At 36.6% G+C, this 15762-nt stretch overlaps 1 protein-coding gene across 3 annotated transcripts in view; it reads right to left on the bottom strand.

The window, feature by feature from the left end:
• Positions 1-1598: 1598 nt before the first annotated feature.
• The window catches only part of itga7 (integrin, alpha 7), a 43022-nt gene continuing 28858 nt past the window's right edge, over positions 1599-15762 (bottom strand). The window contains exons 5-25 of one of the 3 annotated variants that reach the window (XM_038292592.1): positions 15655-15753; positions 11031-11238; positions 9833-10029; positions 9506-9594; positions 9297-9424; positions 8970-9065; positions 8789-8850; positions 8194-8363; positions 7932-8078; positions 7713-7828; positions 7335-7521; positions 7164-7238; positions 6895-6974; positions 6708-6785; positions 6271-6373; positions 5905-6099; positions 5689-5805; positions 5418-5531; positions 4996-5094; positions 4667-4792; positions 1599-2457 (exon numbers count right to left, since the gene is read on the bottom strand). In XM_038292592.1, the coding sequence (XP_038148520.1) occupies positions 2302-2457; positions 4667-4792; positions 4996-5094; positions 5418-5531; positions 5689-5805; positions 5905-6099; positions 6271-6373; positions 6708-6785; positions 6895-6974; positions 7164-7238; positions 7335-7521; positions 7713-7828; positions 7932-8078; positions 8194-8363; positions 8789-8850; positions 8970-9065; positions 9297-9424; positions 9506-9594; positions 9833-10029; positions 11031-11238; positions 15655-15753 (2642 nt within the window). In that variant the 3' untranslated portion in view covers positions 1599-2301. Of the gene's footprint in view, positions 2458-3620; positions 3786-4666; positions 4793-4995; positions 5095-5417; positions 5532-5688; positions 5806-5904; positions 6100-6270; positions 6374-6707; positions 6786-6894; positions 6975-7163; positions 7239-7334; positions 7522-7712; positions 7829-7931; positions 8079-8193; positions 8364-8788; positions 8851-8969; positions 9066-9296; positions 9425-9505; positions 9595-9832; positions 10030-11030; positions 11239-15654; positions 15754-15762 lie in introns of all 3 variants that reach the window. The other 2 variants (XR_005281452.1, XM_038292510.1) reach the window with 2 other exon arrangements.

Below are 15762 nucleotides of genomic sequence, written 5' to 3'. Positions count from 1 at the left end.
TTTCTCATCTAATGAGCAGTAGCCTTGCGTTTGTAAGCAGCAGCTCTCCATCTGCCACGTTTACAATAAGGCACATGTTTGAAATGAGAAAAATCAGTGCTGATATTCTTCAAGTTCCTGTAAATTCATTTCAGTAGGCATCAACAAGACAGATTAGATTATATAAATTAGAAAATGACTTTATTTGCTGCACAACCCAAAAACTGCCTGATGAAAAATATGATGGATTCTTTACAGCAAAAAAAGTCACTCTAAAATATTAAAGAAGTACTCTAGACATTCTGCTTTTGGCAAAATAATTATGTATGCAGTTATCCGAAGAAAAAAAAGAAAGCCTTTTTTAAAATATTGTTTACACTGCAAAACCTATTTAAAAATGAGTACAAATTACTCAAAATAAGTGTATTTACCCTTAATTTGAGTAGGTAAATAAGATGTAGTGCAAATAGAAAGATTTTTTTACCCTTTAAATATGATACTTAAATATTATGCACTTGAAATAAGAGACAGTAGATGTTTCTTATTTTAAAAGTAATTTACTGTAATATATTGGCAATATGTCTCAATTACCCAATTTCAGAAAAAATGCCTTTATTTTAAGAGAAATGTACTGACTTTGATTCAGTTTTTGCAGTGTACCTTTTTGACCCATTTGATTTCATGCAAACATATATTTACACATTTTTATAACTAAAAAATCTAAAACAAAACAGTTACACAGAGTTATTCTTTAGTCAGGTTACAGCAAAAAAAAGTGAGCATGTAGCTGCATTTCAAATTAAAATCTAAACAATTTATTTCAGTAACTGAATCTGAGAGGAACATCTTCATTTAATAGATTCATTATATATAAAGGGTTCATTTCAAGTTTTTTAACAGCTTAAAGCAAGACATTGTAATTAAAACTGATAAAAAAAAAGGTAAAATATTAAGAAGGGTGGGACTATAGACCTGAACTGTCAGGACCCAGAGATGCACAGTCAGGACCCAGAGATGCACAGTCAGGACCCAGAGATGCACTGTCAGGACGGCACTGTGAGGTCTCCTGTGCTGTTGGAACCGGAAGTTTATTCGAAGACTTTCAAAGTAAAAGCAAAGTTGATTTTAATTTGGTCTATAAAACATTTTCTAAACGACAATGGAGGTTGGCTGTCCTAAGAAGATTTTCGCTAAAATGCTCCTATGCTCAGTTTAACACTATCACAAACACAGCAAACACATGCTGCACGCTATTCCCAAAGGCTTCAAATATAACTTCTGGAATAAACTCTCAGTAATGAAAGTGCAGGAGACCCCATTTTGCAGGTCTGCAACAAGGGTCCTGACAGTGCAGGTCTGCAGCCAGACTCTTCTAAAAATATATCTCACTACTTTAGATATGATGCTGATGAAGATTCTCAGTCATCCAGGTCATAGTCATTCCGTAAAAGTTAAAAAAAAATCCCCTGGACTTGGTTTCCAAGATTTGAAGATGTTTCGCCACCTCTCCAAGAAGCTTTCTCAATTCAAATGAATTGAATTGAGAAAGCTTCCTGGATCGGTGGCGAAATGTCTTCAAATCTTGGAAATCAAGTCCAGGGGATTTTTTTATTTATTTATTTTTTTTTTACTTTGACGGAATTTAGATATGATCCACTTTTTTAACTGGATTTCTGAAATAAATTCCTCTTATAATGTTATTCTAATTTACTGGGATGCACCTGTATTACTGTTTCAAGTAGCCAGAAAAATGCAATTTGTTCTCTATTACGAACAAAACAATTATTTCCAGGCATTCTTTTCATTAAAAAGCTCTTTTACTTTCTCATTCTCTAGTCCCAGTAGTTAAGGCAAAAAGTAGTCTTTGTCATGTGGCCTCTGCATCAATCTGCATGTCTGTTGGCATCTAATATTGTCCTGTATGTTTGTGCATTCATGAGTGTCTTTGATTTTCCAGTCCTCCTTTGATCTGCCAGTCAAAACTGCTGACAGACAGCGAAGCGTCAACGCTCCCTTGTGTAGGCTGTAAAACATACTGAGCAGCTATGCTTGTTCTAATCTTGTTGCGAGCCTTCGATGCCCGCTGTCAAACTGTGAAATAGTGGATGCACAGTGTAAACAGAATATCTGAGGCCAAGATGTTAATGAGCTGCAGTTTAAAGAATGCAGATCTGCCCAAAAGCCACTATTTGCATGTTTCTGACATCCACATAATCTTATGATCCCAGTCTTGGTGCATTTTTCTTTTTTTCTTTTGAAATCAGTTAGTTATAAAGCAAAGAAAGAATGAGTGTCAGACACAGTGATTCAAATTCTTCAAAGTTACAAGGTCCCATCACTCCAGTGTGTGGCCCATTCCTTTTTCTGGACGCTTTCAGACTTCTCAGTTTGGAACTGTGGCCGAAGCTCCCGAGGAATCTTCACTGCATGGTACTGGGGCAGTTTGTCTTTGTAGGTTGCGCGTCTGAAGAAGCCACACTGTCCACACAGGAAGGGGAGTACATTAAAAGAAGATGCGGAGGAGATATAAAGAAAAAAAAGGAAAAAAGAACAATGAAAATGTTGGAACTGATTTACATATTCAGATTTCAAGGCTCCTGTATCAAATGTCAAGGTATAGTGGAGGATGTTATTTTTCTCGGTGGATCATCAAAGTAAGTGGTCCTCCTCCAATTGTCAATCATTCTGGTAATATGTTTATGTAAGGCTGTCTGACGTGCTCCTCCCCATTTTGACTTACCGGTGGTGATTCTGACATAGTGGAAAAAATTTTAATCTGCTTTTGGAAACTAAGCTTGTATGAGTGATGCAAACAGCAACTTTTACACAGAGCGTGTACAAGGAGAAATGGGCTTGCACGCCTTTAATGGGCTTTCCCTCTCGGGAGCAGGTACAGGGTTGTGCATGTGTATTTTTTTTTTTAAGTGGAGAGGGCAGGTCTTTTCAAAAATTCATGAAAATCCTCCACTAGACATTTAATCATACCTAGATGAAGCCACTTGACCTGTAGTCAAAAAAAGATCCACGCCAGATAAGTACCTGCAATGCCCTCTGTTTTAAAGCATTATGAGCCTAATATAAAGAAGCGAGTCATTTAAAATCTATCAAACACATATCTCGTAAAAAAACAAAAAAGAATGAAAACACACAGCATTTGTATGTCATATTCATCCTGGCAAGTTTTTTTCTTTTTTTTTTGTAAACTAAACATGGTTTAAAAAATGTATGTTCATTTTTTTTCATGAAATGTCTTGTCTCCACACTGATGCCAGAATGAACAGGTGCAGGTCATTAACCAGTGAGAGGTTCCGCACACAGCACAGCAGGCAGCCCAAAGCCCTGAAGCAGAGACAACTGGATGATGTTCAACAAGCACCAATTAAGTTGCAATCCTTAATAAAGGGAGCATTTCACATGCTAAAATCCACATTCTGATTTGGATTGATCTAATAGGAGAAAGTGGAATACAAGTTCTGAGGACTGTTTCAAAGGGGATTTGTTATTGTTAGTTATACTCTTTGCTGCATTAATACCTGCAAGGGTAAGAATCACGTCACTCTGTGACAGCACTCTGTCTCTGTTTCATGCTGTTATGTACAATGCTTGGAGTGGGCAAAGCAGCAAACGATGAAAAGTTTTACCGCTTGGAGAGAGAGGAGGAGGGGAGAGCAGGCCAGATGGAAATATAATTAATATTATAGCTCTGATGCCTGCTTCTCCGCCTCCGAGGGCTGCACCCCCAAATGGGCGCGGTAGTACTCCGTCTCATAATGCGGGCGTCGCTCACTGCGTTTGAAGAAACCGCACTGAGGCATCAGATCACCACAGCGGCGGAGATGGAGAAACAGAAAAATGAGGACAGGTTCAAAGAAAGGATGATACAAAAAAAAAATAGAAAGGAGAGAAAGCAGAAGAACTATAATTCTAAAAGAGAGAATGTGAATAAAAAGGCTGGATGAACATAAAAAAAAAGGCTAAATGAATGAATCTAACATTCCAGAATATTTAATTGGTGCATCTCGATAAACTATGTTGACATTCAAATATTTTTATGTGTTTTAGATATTAATTTTCAATTAAAATGCAAAATTACCTTTCATCGTAAATAAGCATTTTGGAGCTCATGCACAGCTTCTTCTTTCCAGACTAGTAGCTTCTAACACTGCCTCTAGTTTAGCAGTGGCTTGACACAGGAAATGCATGTCCTGGATAAGTCTGTGTGTCTGGTCTGCTAAAAAAACTCTAGCTCTATTTGCATGTCCTAGCATGTGATCCTCACCAAAACTCTTAGGCATTATATATTAAAGCATTTTGTTTGTTTTTTTACTGCCACATATGTACTGTCCACTTAACTTTCTAATAAGATGCTTTTATCCAGCAAAAAGATAAGCAAGAAACCTTTCAGAAATAATGCAATGTAATGAGCTGACCCTTAACTAAAACATGTGTTAATGAGTGAGTTAATGTACAAAATGTAGATTTCCAGTAAAGCTCACTATGGGGATACACTTTTTGCTGTTTAATCAGTTATTTTCTATTATTTGTTTTGGATACATGACCTGAACTTTAGTTGCTTTTAGTGATTTATCTGAAAATAAAAAATAGAAGTAGGACAATCCATACTATAAAGAGGTCTACACAGCTGCTCAGAGTAAAATGCATGAGATAAAGACATCCTGTAGGTTACCTTCCACAATAAGCAGACAAGGAGAGTCAGCAGCAGGATGCCTGCCAAAATGGCTACCAGAATTATCCACCAGGGGATCAAGTACTGGTCTGCAAGTCCAAGCTCAGGGTAGATCATTACTGGGATCTGGTGGGTAGGAGAGAGTAAAATGTGCAATTAATGCGATGTATAATTTTCTTTTAGATTTCTTATGTGTTGTGTGCTTTAATGTCTTTGAGGTTCACTTTTACCGGCTCACTGTACCCAAATATTAAATATTTCAGATTTTCATTTGTTTAAATGTGTATTATGATCATTTATACTTTTCTTGTTAGTGGTGAGTTGAGTACCTGTACAGATGCTTCCCTGAGGACCAGGTGTTTGATGCTGGACTTCACAGTGATGTTGGCTCTGATCAACAGCTCCAAAGCACTAACTGTTGGAAAATCCTGGGAGACATAGATAATGTCCAAACTTTAAAAGTTAAAAAAACAATTCTAATTGTTCAAATGTGGAAGTTTTTTGGTTGAAATTTGCACACGCTTTACTTAAAGAGACACAAAGACTTCAGATGAACCCATTACACTATATTCCCTATCATTTTTTTTATTAGTAATCTGTACCTCACTCTCCAGGGTAATTAAATGAAAATACAGTTACAGCCATGCAAGTATTGGCCTACTAAGCACTGATCGATAAAAGCACATAACAATTAATTCCTCCTCTAAAGATAAAGGACTGGATTTTTTATTGTTTTATATATTCTTTTTACCTCTATGAAACTGCTCTTCCACAGCCTGGCATGGATCTTGAGGACAGTCTGGCCGGTAAAGCTGTGGAGTGGACACTGAAACAGCACACAGCGGGCCGAGCCTAGGAGGCAATCCTAAGGAGCAAAACGAGAGCTGAACACTCTGCAGTGGATTATTCATCTAACACAAAAACCACAAACAACTTCCTTTATATTTTAAGTATTAAAATTCCACTTCTGTTTGGTTTTCTTAGTGTATTTGTAATAATTAGCCTCCATTTCTTGTCCCTACCAGTTTTATTGACTTGCGCCTCTCTGAAGCTGCGACAGCAGGTGTGGTGCGTTCATCACTGTCTTTTGTCACTACTAGATATTTCTCCTCTGGGTGTGAACGTCGACTTCTACCCACCTGTAAATAGTCCAAGTGTTAAAAAAAACATTAAGATTTGAAAAATTTGATGCAAGCATTGGTTAGAGAACAGCTGACTGAGCCTAAAGTGCCACTTACCACCTGATCAGCAGCTGAGGAGCTCAGTTTTAGAGGATTTATAGCCTCAGAAGGACTACAGTAAGTTTCTGGTTGGTCCTCAAACTTCAGGCTTGCAGGATATAATAGCCACTTCCCATTGGCCAACTCACTTGGCCACATAATGTTGAGGAAGGCAGACCCTAGAGTCTGGAGAGCTTTTCCAGGATTGGAAATCTGAAAACATAAAATAATTGCAAGGTTTCCTTTTTGCAGATATTTTTGTTTGGTTTTTTGTTTTAATTCAATAAGTATCTGCATTTCTAACCTCCCTAACGGATTAGAATTGTATTAATAATCACAAAAACAACAATTCATCACAGCCCTTGCTCACAGCTCCTCCCTCACCACAAGCTCTATATCCACAGGGCTGCCGATGTCCTCCAGGCTGGTCATGGCGCTCTCCCCCTTCACCATCCCGCTGAAGAACAGTTGGTGAGGACGAGCCAGTCTGATGCAAAAGAATGTTCACATCAGCACTTTGGGAAGCAGGTGTGCATAAAATCCTACCTCTTTAACAGCTGCTAACATCAGCGTATATTATTGTAAACACAAAGTGGGGGATAATTTTGAAGATTAAGACAAATTATGCATATTTTTCACTTTTCTGGAAATTAATCTATAAAACCCTCTTGCCACCTTTTCTTTAATATACCTAAATCAAATGTGTTGCAACTACCTGCCTTCAAATATTAACAAATGTCTGTAAACTTTACAATATTTAAACTACTTTATGACCTTCAAGCCAAAGAAAATTTTTTTTATATATAAAACTGTTTCCTCACCCACTGACAGACAGGGGGAGCTCTATCACAACTTTAGCATAAGCTGTGACAGGATCCAGATCAAGTTGCTCACTGATCCTGCAGAGAGTAAAACAAACAAGTCAGAATAAGAAATATTCTTCTTAAATAGACACAAGTATTTACCCTTTAAACCCTGGTTGTTTCACAGTGGATAATAGAGGCTTACGTTGCCAGTTGGAGATCTGCTGTCAGCTCAGTGGTCTCTGTGGTAATGTTTGATGTGCTCAGGTTGATGGTAAATATTAGCTGGAATAAAACGGGGAATATTTCAAATTAGATATGAATTTATTTTTTAGTAAGACAGGCAGAGGTTTCTGTCTTTTCTATACTGGTAATAATAGATTTGTTTTTTTTTGTTTTGTTTTTTGTTTTTTTATAAAATTGTTCTACACTGCAGCATATTCTAATGATTAGACAAAAGAAACAGGTTTTTACCTTTGCATTTCGTTTGACAGGGTTTCCAAGATCACATTCAACTAGGGAGCCGTTCTGATTGGCTTGACATATCATCTATGGTTAGACGGAACATCGAAGACTTAGAGTCAGAGAAGATACTCAACATTACATTACATGGGGATAACTATAAATGTTACTTTCAGACATTACCTGTGGTGGGACCCTGGAGCCAGCATAAGGTAACGCGTCTGGAAGGGAGATAAACAGTTGGGAAGCATGAGCATCATCACCATCCTCCTCAGGGTTCAGAGGGTCTGAAGGCATGTTGGTGACGGTGATCTCCAGCACCACCAGTCGCTGATCAGACAGAGAAAACACCTGCACGCCATCATCATCTCTGTATGAAGACAAAGTAAAACTTGGGTCAACTTCTTGGAACAGTTTTAAAGATTTAAAACTACATTTAAAAGGCTTAAAATTAGCAGATTAAACAAGCTTTGGAAAGTATAGCAACATGAGGCTAATACTGAGGTAGATTTTGATTTGCAGATGCATCATTGAACTTTTCCTGTTCGCAGACTAATTTACTTTGGCAGAGGGGTGAAGAAGTCAGAGCTGAGGGGTTTGGTTCCAAACTGGTAGCTCAGCTTCAGATTGCTCTGACAGATTTTGTCGCTGCCGCATCCTTGTCGCAGGAAGTTCACCTGAGATAAAAAGCAAACAAAAAAAAAGAATGCAACTTGTAGAAACTCTTTCTTATTCAAGTTTTTCCCTAAAAGCTTTATTACAACCTTTTTTTCCACATACCTCAGAATGTAACGTGTTAGATGGAGAGATATTGAGTACAGGTGGTAGCTTCTGCGCTTTCTTCGCAGAGTGCCTGCGCGGTGGCACAGGCTTGATTGTGTGAGTAATTGCCAATGAAATGGGACGCAATTTGTCACGAATGCTTTCCTGCTTGGACGGGAAACAAACATGACCAAGAATATTTAGTCAAAAATATGAATATGTTTTTTAGTATATTGACTGCAAGAATAAAAAAATAAAGGGGTTGTAATTAGTGACTAACATGCAGCTGGAAGATGGCTGTGGTGCAGGCAGTATGGCGCTGACGATGAAGCTCCACCTCTTCTGTCTGTGTGTACTCAGGGTCCAGAGAGCTGCGTCCCAGGAAGTCGACACGGTGAGGGAGACCCAGCTTTCTGCGCTCCATGTCTGCCTCAAACTGAACCACTAGGGCTTAGAAATGCAAAAAGAAATAAGAAAAGGTGTAAAACGTTAAATAATCCAGCAAAACGAATTCAGAACAACCAATATATAGATGTCTACCTTTTTTACTATTTTAATGCCGTTACACCTATAATAAGTAGAGGTGGGCTAATCGATCCCCTCTGGTGCACACGTCATGCTGTGTGCTAATTTTGTTTTTATTGTGTTAAGATTTTGTTAAGAATTGCTTTGAAAGATTTTTTTTATTAATTTTCCTTTGTTGTTTGGTAATAATAAAGTAAAACAACAGGTCAACAAGTTCATGACACATCAAGATTGAATATAATCGCGCAACTCTAATATGAAGAAAGGTTTCTAATTCGCCATAGTATATTTGATAAGGTATAAAAAGATATGTGAAACAATAAAAAGCTGAATGTGTTGATTATACTTACTAATATGTGGTGAGTAGTGATGAGGATGTGCAGTGAACATAAAGCAGGCCTGAACCTCGACACTAAAAGGAAGTTAAAGTTAAATATTGTTAAATATTGCCAGAAGGTTTTTTTTTCAGCAACATAGCCTTCAGCTTATTAATAAGTCATCATAGAAGGTTTTCACATTATAGGTTCCTACCAGAATCCCTCTCTCCCCTTGCAGTTCTTCTGCTCCAAATCAATATATTGAGGGTCGATTGTAACATCTCTCGTTACTTGGATGACTGGACGAGACCTTCAGGACACAGAAACAGAACAGTAAGATGCATCGAGTTGCAGTAAATCAAGTATATCTGGTTAAATGTCCTTTTTGAGTAGTTGCCAGCACAACCACATACATTTTGATTAAAAACAAATGCATAAAACAGTCACTAAGTAATTAAAGATTTGACCTTTGAATTCATTTTAGGGGTTTGCTGGAAAAATGACTGTAAGGATGTAATTTCAATAATTGTTTTTCTGTTACCTGAAGAGAACAACTGAGTCATTAAGAGAACCGACAACCACATCTGGATAGTGGTTCTCATCAATATCCAGACCTCCTGAGATGGAGTATCCAAAACGTTTCACATCAAAGTCATGGCCATCCAGAACCTAAAGTGATATAGATTATATTTACAAAGAGCTTCACTTTCCTTCATTTATACTTTAAAACTTTCCTTCGAAAAAACTCACCTGAGCCGGTTTTGTCTCAATTCCAGTCTCCAAGCCTCTGTAGATAAAAACTTTCCCATCTCCATCAAATGGAGCCCCCACTGCAATATCTGAAAATATTAGAAAAAGTTGATTTAATAATATAAGTTCCCAAAGCCCAAATAATAAGGTCAATTTAACCTGTTAAAAGCAGCAAAAAAGTTGCAAACACAGAAACATTTGGATACAGAAACGTTAGGCTCAGTATATAAATTGAAAGCAACTTGTTTTTAAAGCTATATGGGATTTCTAATTGAAATTCACAATTAACACATAGGCTCAGTAAATAAAAAACAACGTTGCTCACACCTCCATATCCATCCTGATCAAGATCACCGATATTGCTGACTGTCATCCCAAACATGGAATCATATGTCCCGTTCAGGCGGATTGGTCTGGCCTGATCAGTCCAGTGACCAAAGGGGTTTAGATACACATAAACAGCCCCTCCAATCTCTGCTTTACGGTCAAAAAAGTTAGGAGCCCCAACAATCACATCTGTCCACCTAAAAGCAGAAACAGAAGCAGTTGGTCACATATTGAAACGATTCTGCCCTTTACTTAAGAAATTAGCCATGATCAAATGAAACAAATTCACTAAATCCTTTCTCTGTGAGCCGTTTGTTAAGAATACAGACTTTGAAGCAGTTTCGGATATTTCTTCTGTCAGGTATTAAAAAGCTTTTTTTAAAGCATTTAAATACACAAATGACAAATAAAGAAAGTTATGCCATTACCATAGAAAAATTATGAAATTATTTATTATTTTCAATTGTTATCTATGTATATACTATTATCTAAGATGCTTTTAATGTCCAGCTAGCTAGGGTTTCAAAACCCCATACCTGAACCAGCAAATAATGTTGCACAGTGCTTAGTATTTCATTGTTAAAAAAAAACAAAAACATATAGTAAATTGTCATCAGAGGTGCTCTTAGCAATGTTAAAAAGCTGTAAGGAGTGAGACCAGCAATGAAACCAGAGCTTCCATTGACCCGTTAAAAACCCATTGATAAATACTGTCAGTCTTCAGTCAGTTTAGGTTGACAACAATGTGTTTGCAGTTTGAGTATACTAATTCTACTTTTAGATAAATCATTTTGTTCTCTGTTGTTTGGTTCTCTGGTTGCGATTATTTTTCTCGTTGGGGTTTTTGTGAATATTCTTTAAATGTTCACTAAGATACCTCGAAGTCCTTCACAAACCAACTTTATTTAGACTTTATATAACTTACAAACAAGTGGCTATTGAAGGTATATTGTTGCAGTAAATTTTTTGAGGGGTATTTGAGTAATGCAGGCTGGGAAATTGTTTACACCTTAATTTTAGGACGTTATTTCTAGAGTTCTTTGATAACAATTTAGCTTTTTATGATTTCATATTTTGCTTTGGGTCAGTTTATTCTCTAAAGTACCAATAAAACTAAAAGGTATGAATGATTTTTCTCTTATATATCAAGTATCTCTAATAATATTCCACAATTAATTATAAATTGTCTTTTCCTCACCCATCATTGTTGAGATCAACAGTGGAAACAGAATATCCAAAGGAGGATGCAAGCTCCTCCCCCCAAAAGATGTGCTGTGGCACAAGTCGGTGCACATTGTCCGTCTTCAGCAGCACAACAGCCCCTGTGTGATTGGCACGTGGTGCGCCGGCCACAAAGGTCAGCTCCTCTTGGTTCATTATACCTTTTGCTGAGTCTACAGAAAACCCTGGTGTAAGAAGAGAAAGAAGGATGAGAAGAAGAAAAGATAGAAAGATAGCAGAGCCGGTTTTGGATGTTAGTATTGGCTGTAATGTTTAGCAGCTTAGCTCTTCTCTGTGGGATGATCTGTTTGGCTTCTTGTTAATGAAATGTGTAACTTAAGTGACTATTGATTTTATGCCAAAGCCATGATGTGTTTAAATGTCCTGTGTGGTGTATTTGTGTCTGCTAGTAAAAGCACACTGGCTTGGGGAGAAAGAGACGCTTGATGTCCTGGTCTGATGAGACTGATGACGCTGCAGCTCTGCATCAGACTGCTGGAGTATGTAAATAAGGAGGAGGCGCATTAACCAGATTTATTGCCAAATAAATCTCTTCCATCTTCATTCATGCTCTATGTTGGCTTATGTGTGCAGGAATGTTAAAACACTTGAATGTAAATCAAGTGACCCAAAGCCGTTGCAGTGGTTCATTTACTTCCTTAAAATATGGTGTTAGTATTCCTTTATTAAGCTGTAACAGAAATTGCAATTCATTCAGAATCTTTTACTGAAATTTGTGCATTTTTACAATCCAAGAAGCATGCAGAGTGTTGTTATAAAAATGTTAATCTATTGGAACACACAGGACACTTGTTAGCTCTATGTAAACATGCAAAAAAAAAAAGACTAGGGGGACACAAATAAGAGCGACTCCAGGGTGGCAGGTGTGGAATTTAACATTGTGGCTCCTCTAAAACCAACAAATGGAGACGGGGTGTTACTTTTTCAGCAAACGGAGGCTTTTGAGATGCGTACCACCAAGCAGCTTACACTATAAGCTTTATTTAGAAGTAAAAGTAGCATGAAACTATTTAGCAGTAGCAACACTACTAAAATGGGTGTTGTTCTTATAGTTTCACCATATGATCATGAAATAAAATATTTTAGATAAGTATGATTTGATTCAATGTTGCATTTTTATCCAAACATCTGCAATTATCCTATAGGTTCTTTCATATTTTTGTCCTTGCTTTTCAAATTTCTTCATATCTAAATGAAACAAAAGTAAATTTCTTTATATTTATTTATCTTTAAAAGCATTTTTAAATGAATTGAATACAAAGTGACATGAAATAACCTGATAGAGAGTAGTAACAATGGTATAAATGTTAGCAAGCATGCATATGAGTGTGTCATATCTTTTTGCAGGATCAATGGGAGCATGTGACTGATAAATGAGGGCTAAAAGGTCATGAGGGAATTAGCGTTGTCAAGGAGACAGCTCAACATTGCAAAGGTAGGCAGGGGGTAAGAAGAATGTGAATGGAAGGAGATTTAATGTAGATCCACACAATAAATAACTGAAAATCAACACTAAATGTAACCCCTTCCTCTTAACAGGTGACTACACATGGTTTAAGTTTGTTTGTTAAAGATGTTCTTTAAAAAAGTCAGTAATCAGAAGCATAAAGGAAGCTGGTGATTCTTGTTAACCCAAAGATTGTATTTTTTTCCCATCACACAATACAAACATGTAATTACTCCTCTGATTAGAAGGCATTGAAATTCTGCAAAATACTGGCCTACTGTAGTGCAACATAAAAATTAATGGTAGTTCCATTGCTCATACAACTAATCTCTGAACGTATGCAAGAAATTCTATCTAAAATATCTACCCCCTTCTACAACCACTGTATTGTTGTGTGGCATGAAATGCTTTTTATTTAAAATTTTAATACTTTTTTAAAAATACTTCAGTGTCCATCAACGAATTATCGTGGCATTGGCCAGATGAATAATTCTCTGATAAATTAGCTTTATTGATTATACTGTAATTCCACACCTACATAATGATATAATATATAATATCTTCCAAAAGTGTTACTACTCACTAACCTTTTTCACATTGATTTACTCTACAACTACCAACTCCCATATATTTGATGATTTTATGTGATAGACCAACACACCATTAATAATCTACAGACAAAGACACATCTCCTGATATTTCTGTGTTAATATTTTCTACTTAGTGTATTTTATGTATTTAACAAATAAATTTCTATATTTTTCTATGTATTTTTAACGGGTTTCTGTGTATTATGTGTCCATTCAAAGCAAGGAGTTACCACAAAATTTTAATATTGTTTCATAATGACTTTAAAGAATGCAGCATAACTGGGAAGTGGGGGATAAAGCTTAAACTCTTTCATTTAAAATACAATTCTGAGGAGTTTCTTAAATAGTTTAAACTGACATTGAGGGAGTTCTCTCCTCTGTTGCTACAAGCATGCTTACAGTAGTGTGAGGGATTGCTGAAGAGTCAATAAGTTGATGCAATCAGCTGCTTATCCTTAATAGAAAACTTTAAACCAATCAGTCTGTATGATCTGGTTGAATTGTAAAGTGCCTTGAGATGACATGTGTTGTGAATTGGTTGAATTGGTTTTCTGGTCCTGTTAAAGAAAATAATTTCCAAAGCATGATGCAGCCTCTGTAGCATGGTTGGTATGATGCATCTAGCTTCCCATACAAGGCTTTTATTTCCTCATAACAAAACCTAATGTTACAGTTCTTTCTTCCATTTTTTTAAATTGTTTTACCTAATTTGGTGTAGCTATATTTATATTCCTGCCCCTGTTTCACTATCCACCAGTTTCCAAACCTAGATATAACTCTCTTAAACTCTTCCAGATTTACCACTGGGCTCATAGCTTCATCTCTGATCAGTGACTTCTTGGCCAGTATCACCGGCAAAAATAATGTAATAAAGTCTTACTGTTCAACCATGCAAGTGTTTGTATTGGTCTATCACCCGGAATACATCACACTACTTTAATGCTTTGCAAATAAATTAAATTAAGGCTATGGCTAAAAAGATAAAAAGCTATATGTTACAGTACCTGTAATGGAATTTAAATCAGAAAAATGTCTGTACATGCATGCTCACTGTTGGTTGTTAGGTTAAACTCTTGAACACAGTTTTGTTAATTGGAAGTCTCAACATCAACAGAAAACCCACCACCAAGATGCTCTGGAAAGTTTTACTCAAACAGACTCAGACGAAAGATCTAAAACAGTAAAGACGCTGGACAAAACAGACAAACATCCTAGTGCTACTATAAATAAAGAGAAAACCTTCTTTTTGACTCAAAGATAAGCTGTTGAAGAAAAAAAAAAAAAAAAACATGAAAGCAACACTGTGTAATTTTTAACCACTGGGGGCGCTAATCTGTAACTTCTAGGTTTAGCTCCCCTTAAAGCAACTAATAACACTGCACTGTTGCAGTCAAAGTGTCTCCCTATTTTGGAATCTAGTAGTAGATCACCAGACCACGTTGGGTCAGCAGACTGAGAAGACTTGTGTCTACAAGTAACTCAAGATTAAACCCTGCATTAGACAACCGAAAATAAGTCTGATCAGGGCAGCTAAGCATGGGCTGATTTAGACAGGGGCCAACAGGGGGCTAGTGCCCCTGTTAAATTGGTCCTGGTTCTTGTTATGACCCCTCTTCTGAAAAGATTTGCTGTTATGTAGATAAGATATTTTTTTGAATAAGCATATTGACATGTAAGTAAATTTTCAAATAGAATAGAATTATTTACTTTTATTATGAGAACAAAATCTGTAAAATGCATTCCTTTGATAGATCATCTTATCTCCATATTTATATGAAGGGAAAATACACTTATTTCAGAAAGTCTTTTATCTATTTTTAGATCAGTTTTTTTTTTGTCATCTTATACCAAATCAATTTCTGATTGTGGGATGACAGAAGAAATTCAAAGTGATTCATTCCTTGGACCAATTGAACATTTTACCATTACCATTTATTTAATTAATTATTTAGAAATGACAGTCAGCTTTGCGCTTCGGCCATACTAATATCCACTGATCTCACATCTGTTAGATCAGGGGTCTGCAATGCAACTTTGGCTTTTGGGCTTACTAAATATATTAAACAAAGCGCTCTTGCTTTTTTTTTTTTTTTTTTTTTTTTTTTGTATGTTTTTTATTATATTGGTTATTATTACTTGTTCAGTGCACCCATGAAAAAAGCCCCTGGTCAATTTATTATCACAACTGAAGCTCTAATTCATGACTCATTCAATGATGATCCAACCCTCTCAAGTTACATTGGAAAGTTTTTGCGAACAGAAGCTTGCATAGAGCACCGATTCAATGCAAGTGTTCCTAAAAAAATGATTTAATAATGTCAGTACTTTGCTCAAAATTTACACAGTGCTGCTTTAATAACTGTGTAAGGAAAGGGTATTCAAATACATTTATCAAAGATTACAGAAAAAGAAAGTTTCTCTTTATTATGGTATAAAAACTACTAAAAACCTACGTCCCAGGACAAATGCTTAAGACAAAGACGGAGACTACATCCACTACAACTCCAACCTAAACCAAAGCACAACACTCCACTCCTACAAACCTAGGTAGCTATGATGAGCTACGTCCTGAAACGGTGTGGAAGGCTCCAGAGTTTTGTGCACCAGTGTATCTTCAACAGCGCTAGCCATGAACAAGAGCCCTATGTGGC

The sequence above is a fragment of the Cyprinodon tularosa genome, unplaced genomic scaffold, assembly GCF_016077235.1.
Source record: "Cyprinodon tularosa strain WSP-4 unplaced genomic scaffold, ASM1607723v1 ctg10, whole genome shotgun sequence".
In the NCBI taxonomy this organism is placed as follows: domain Eukaryota; kingdom Metazoa; phylum Chordata; class Actinopteri; order Cyprinodontiformes; family Cyprinodontidae; genus Cyprinodon; species Cyprinodon tularosa.
Note: the sequence above shows the minus strand (reverse complement) of the source record. Positions and strands in the feature narration are given on the sequence as shown.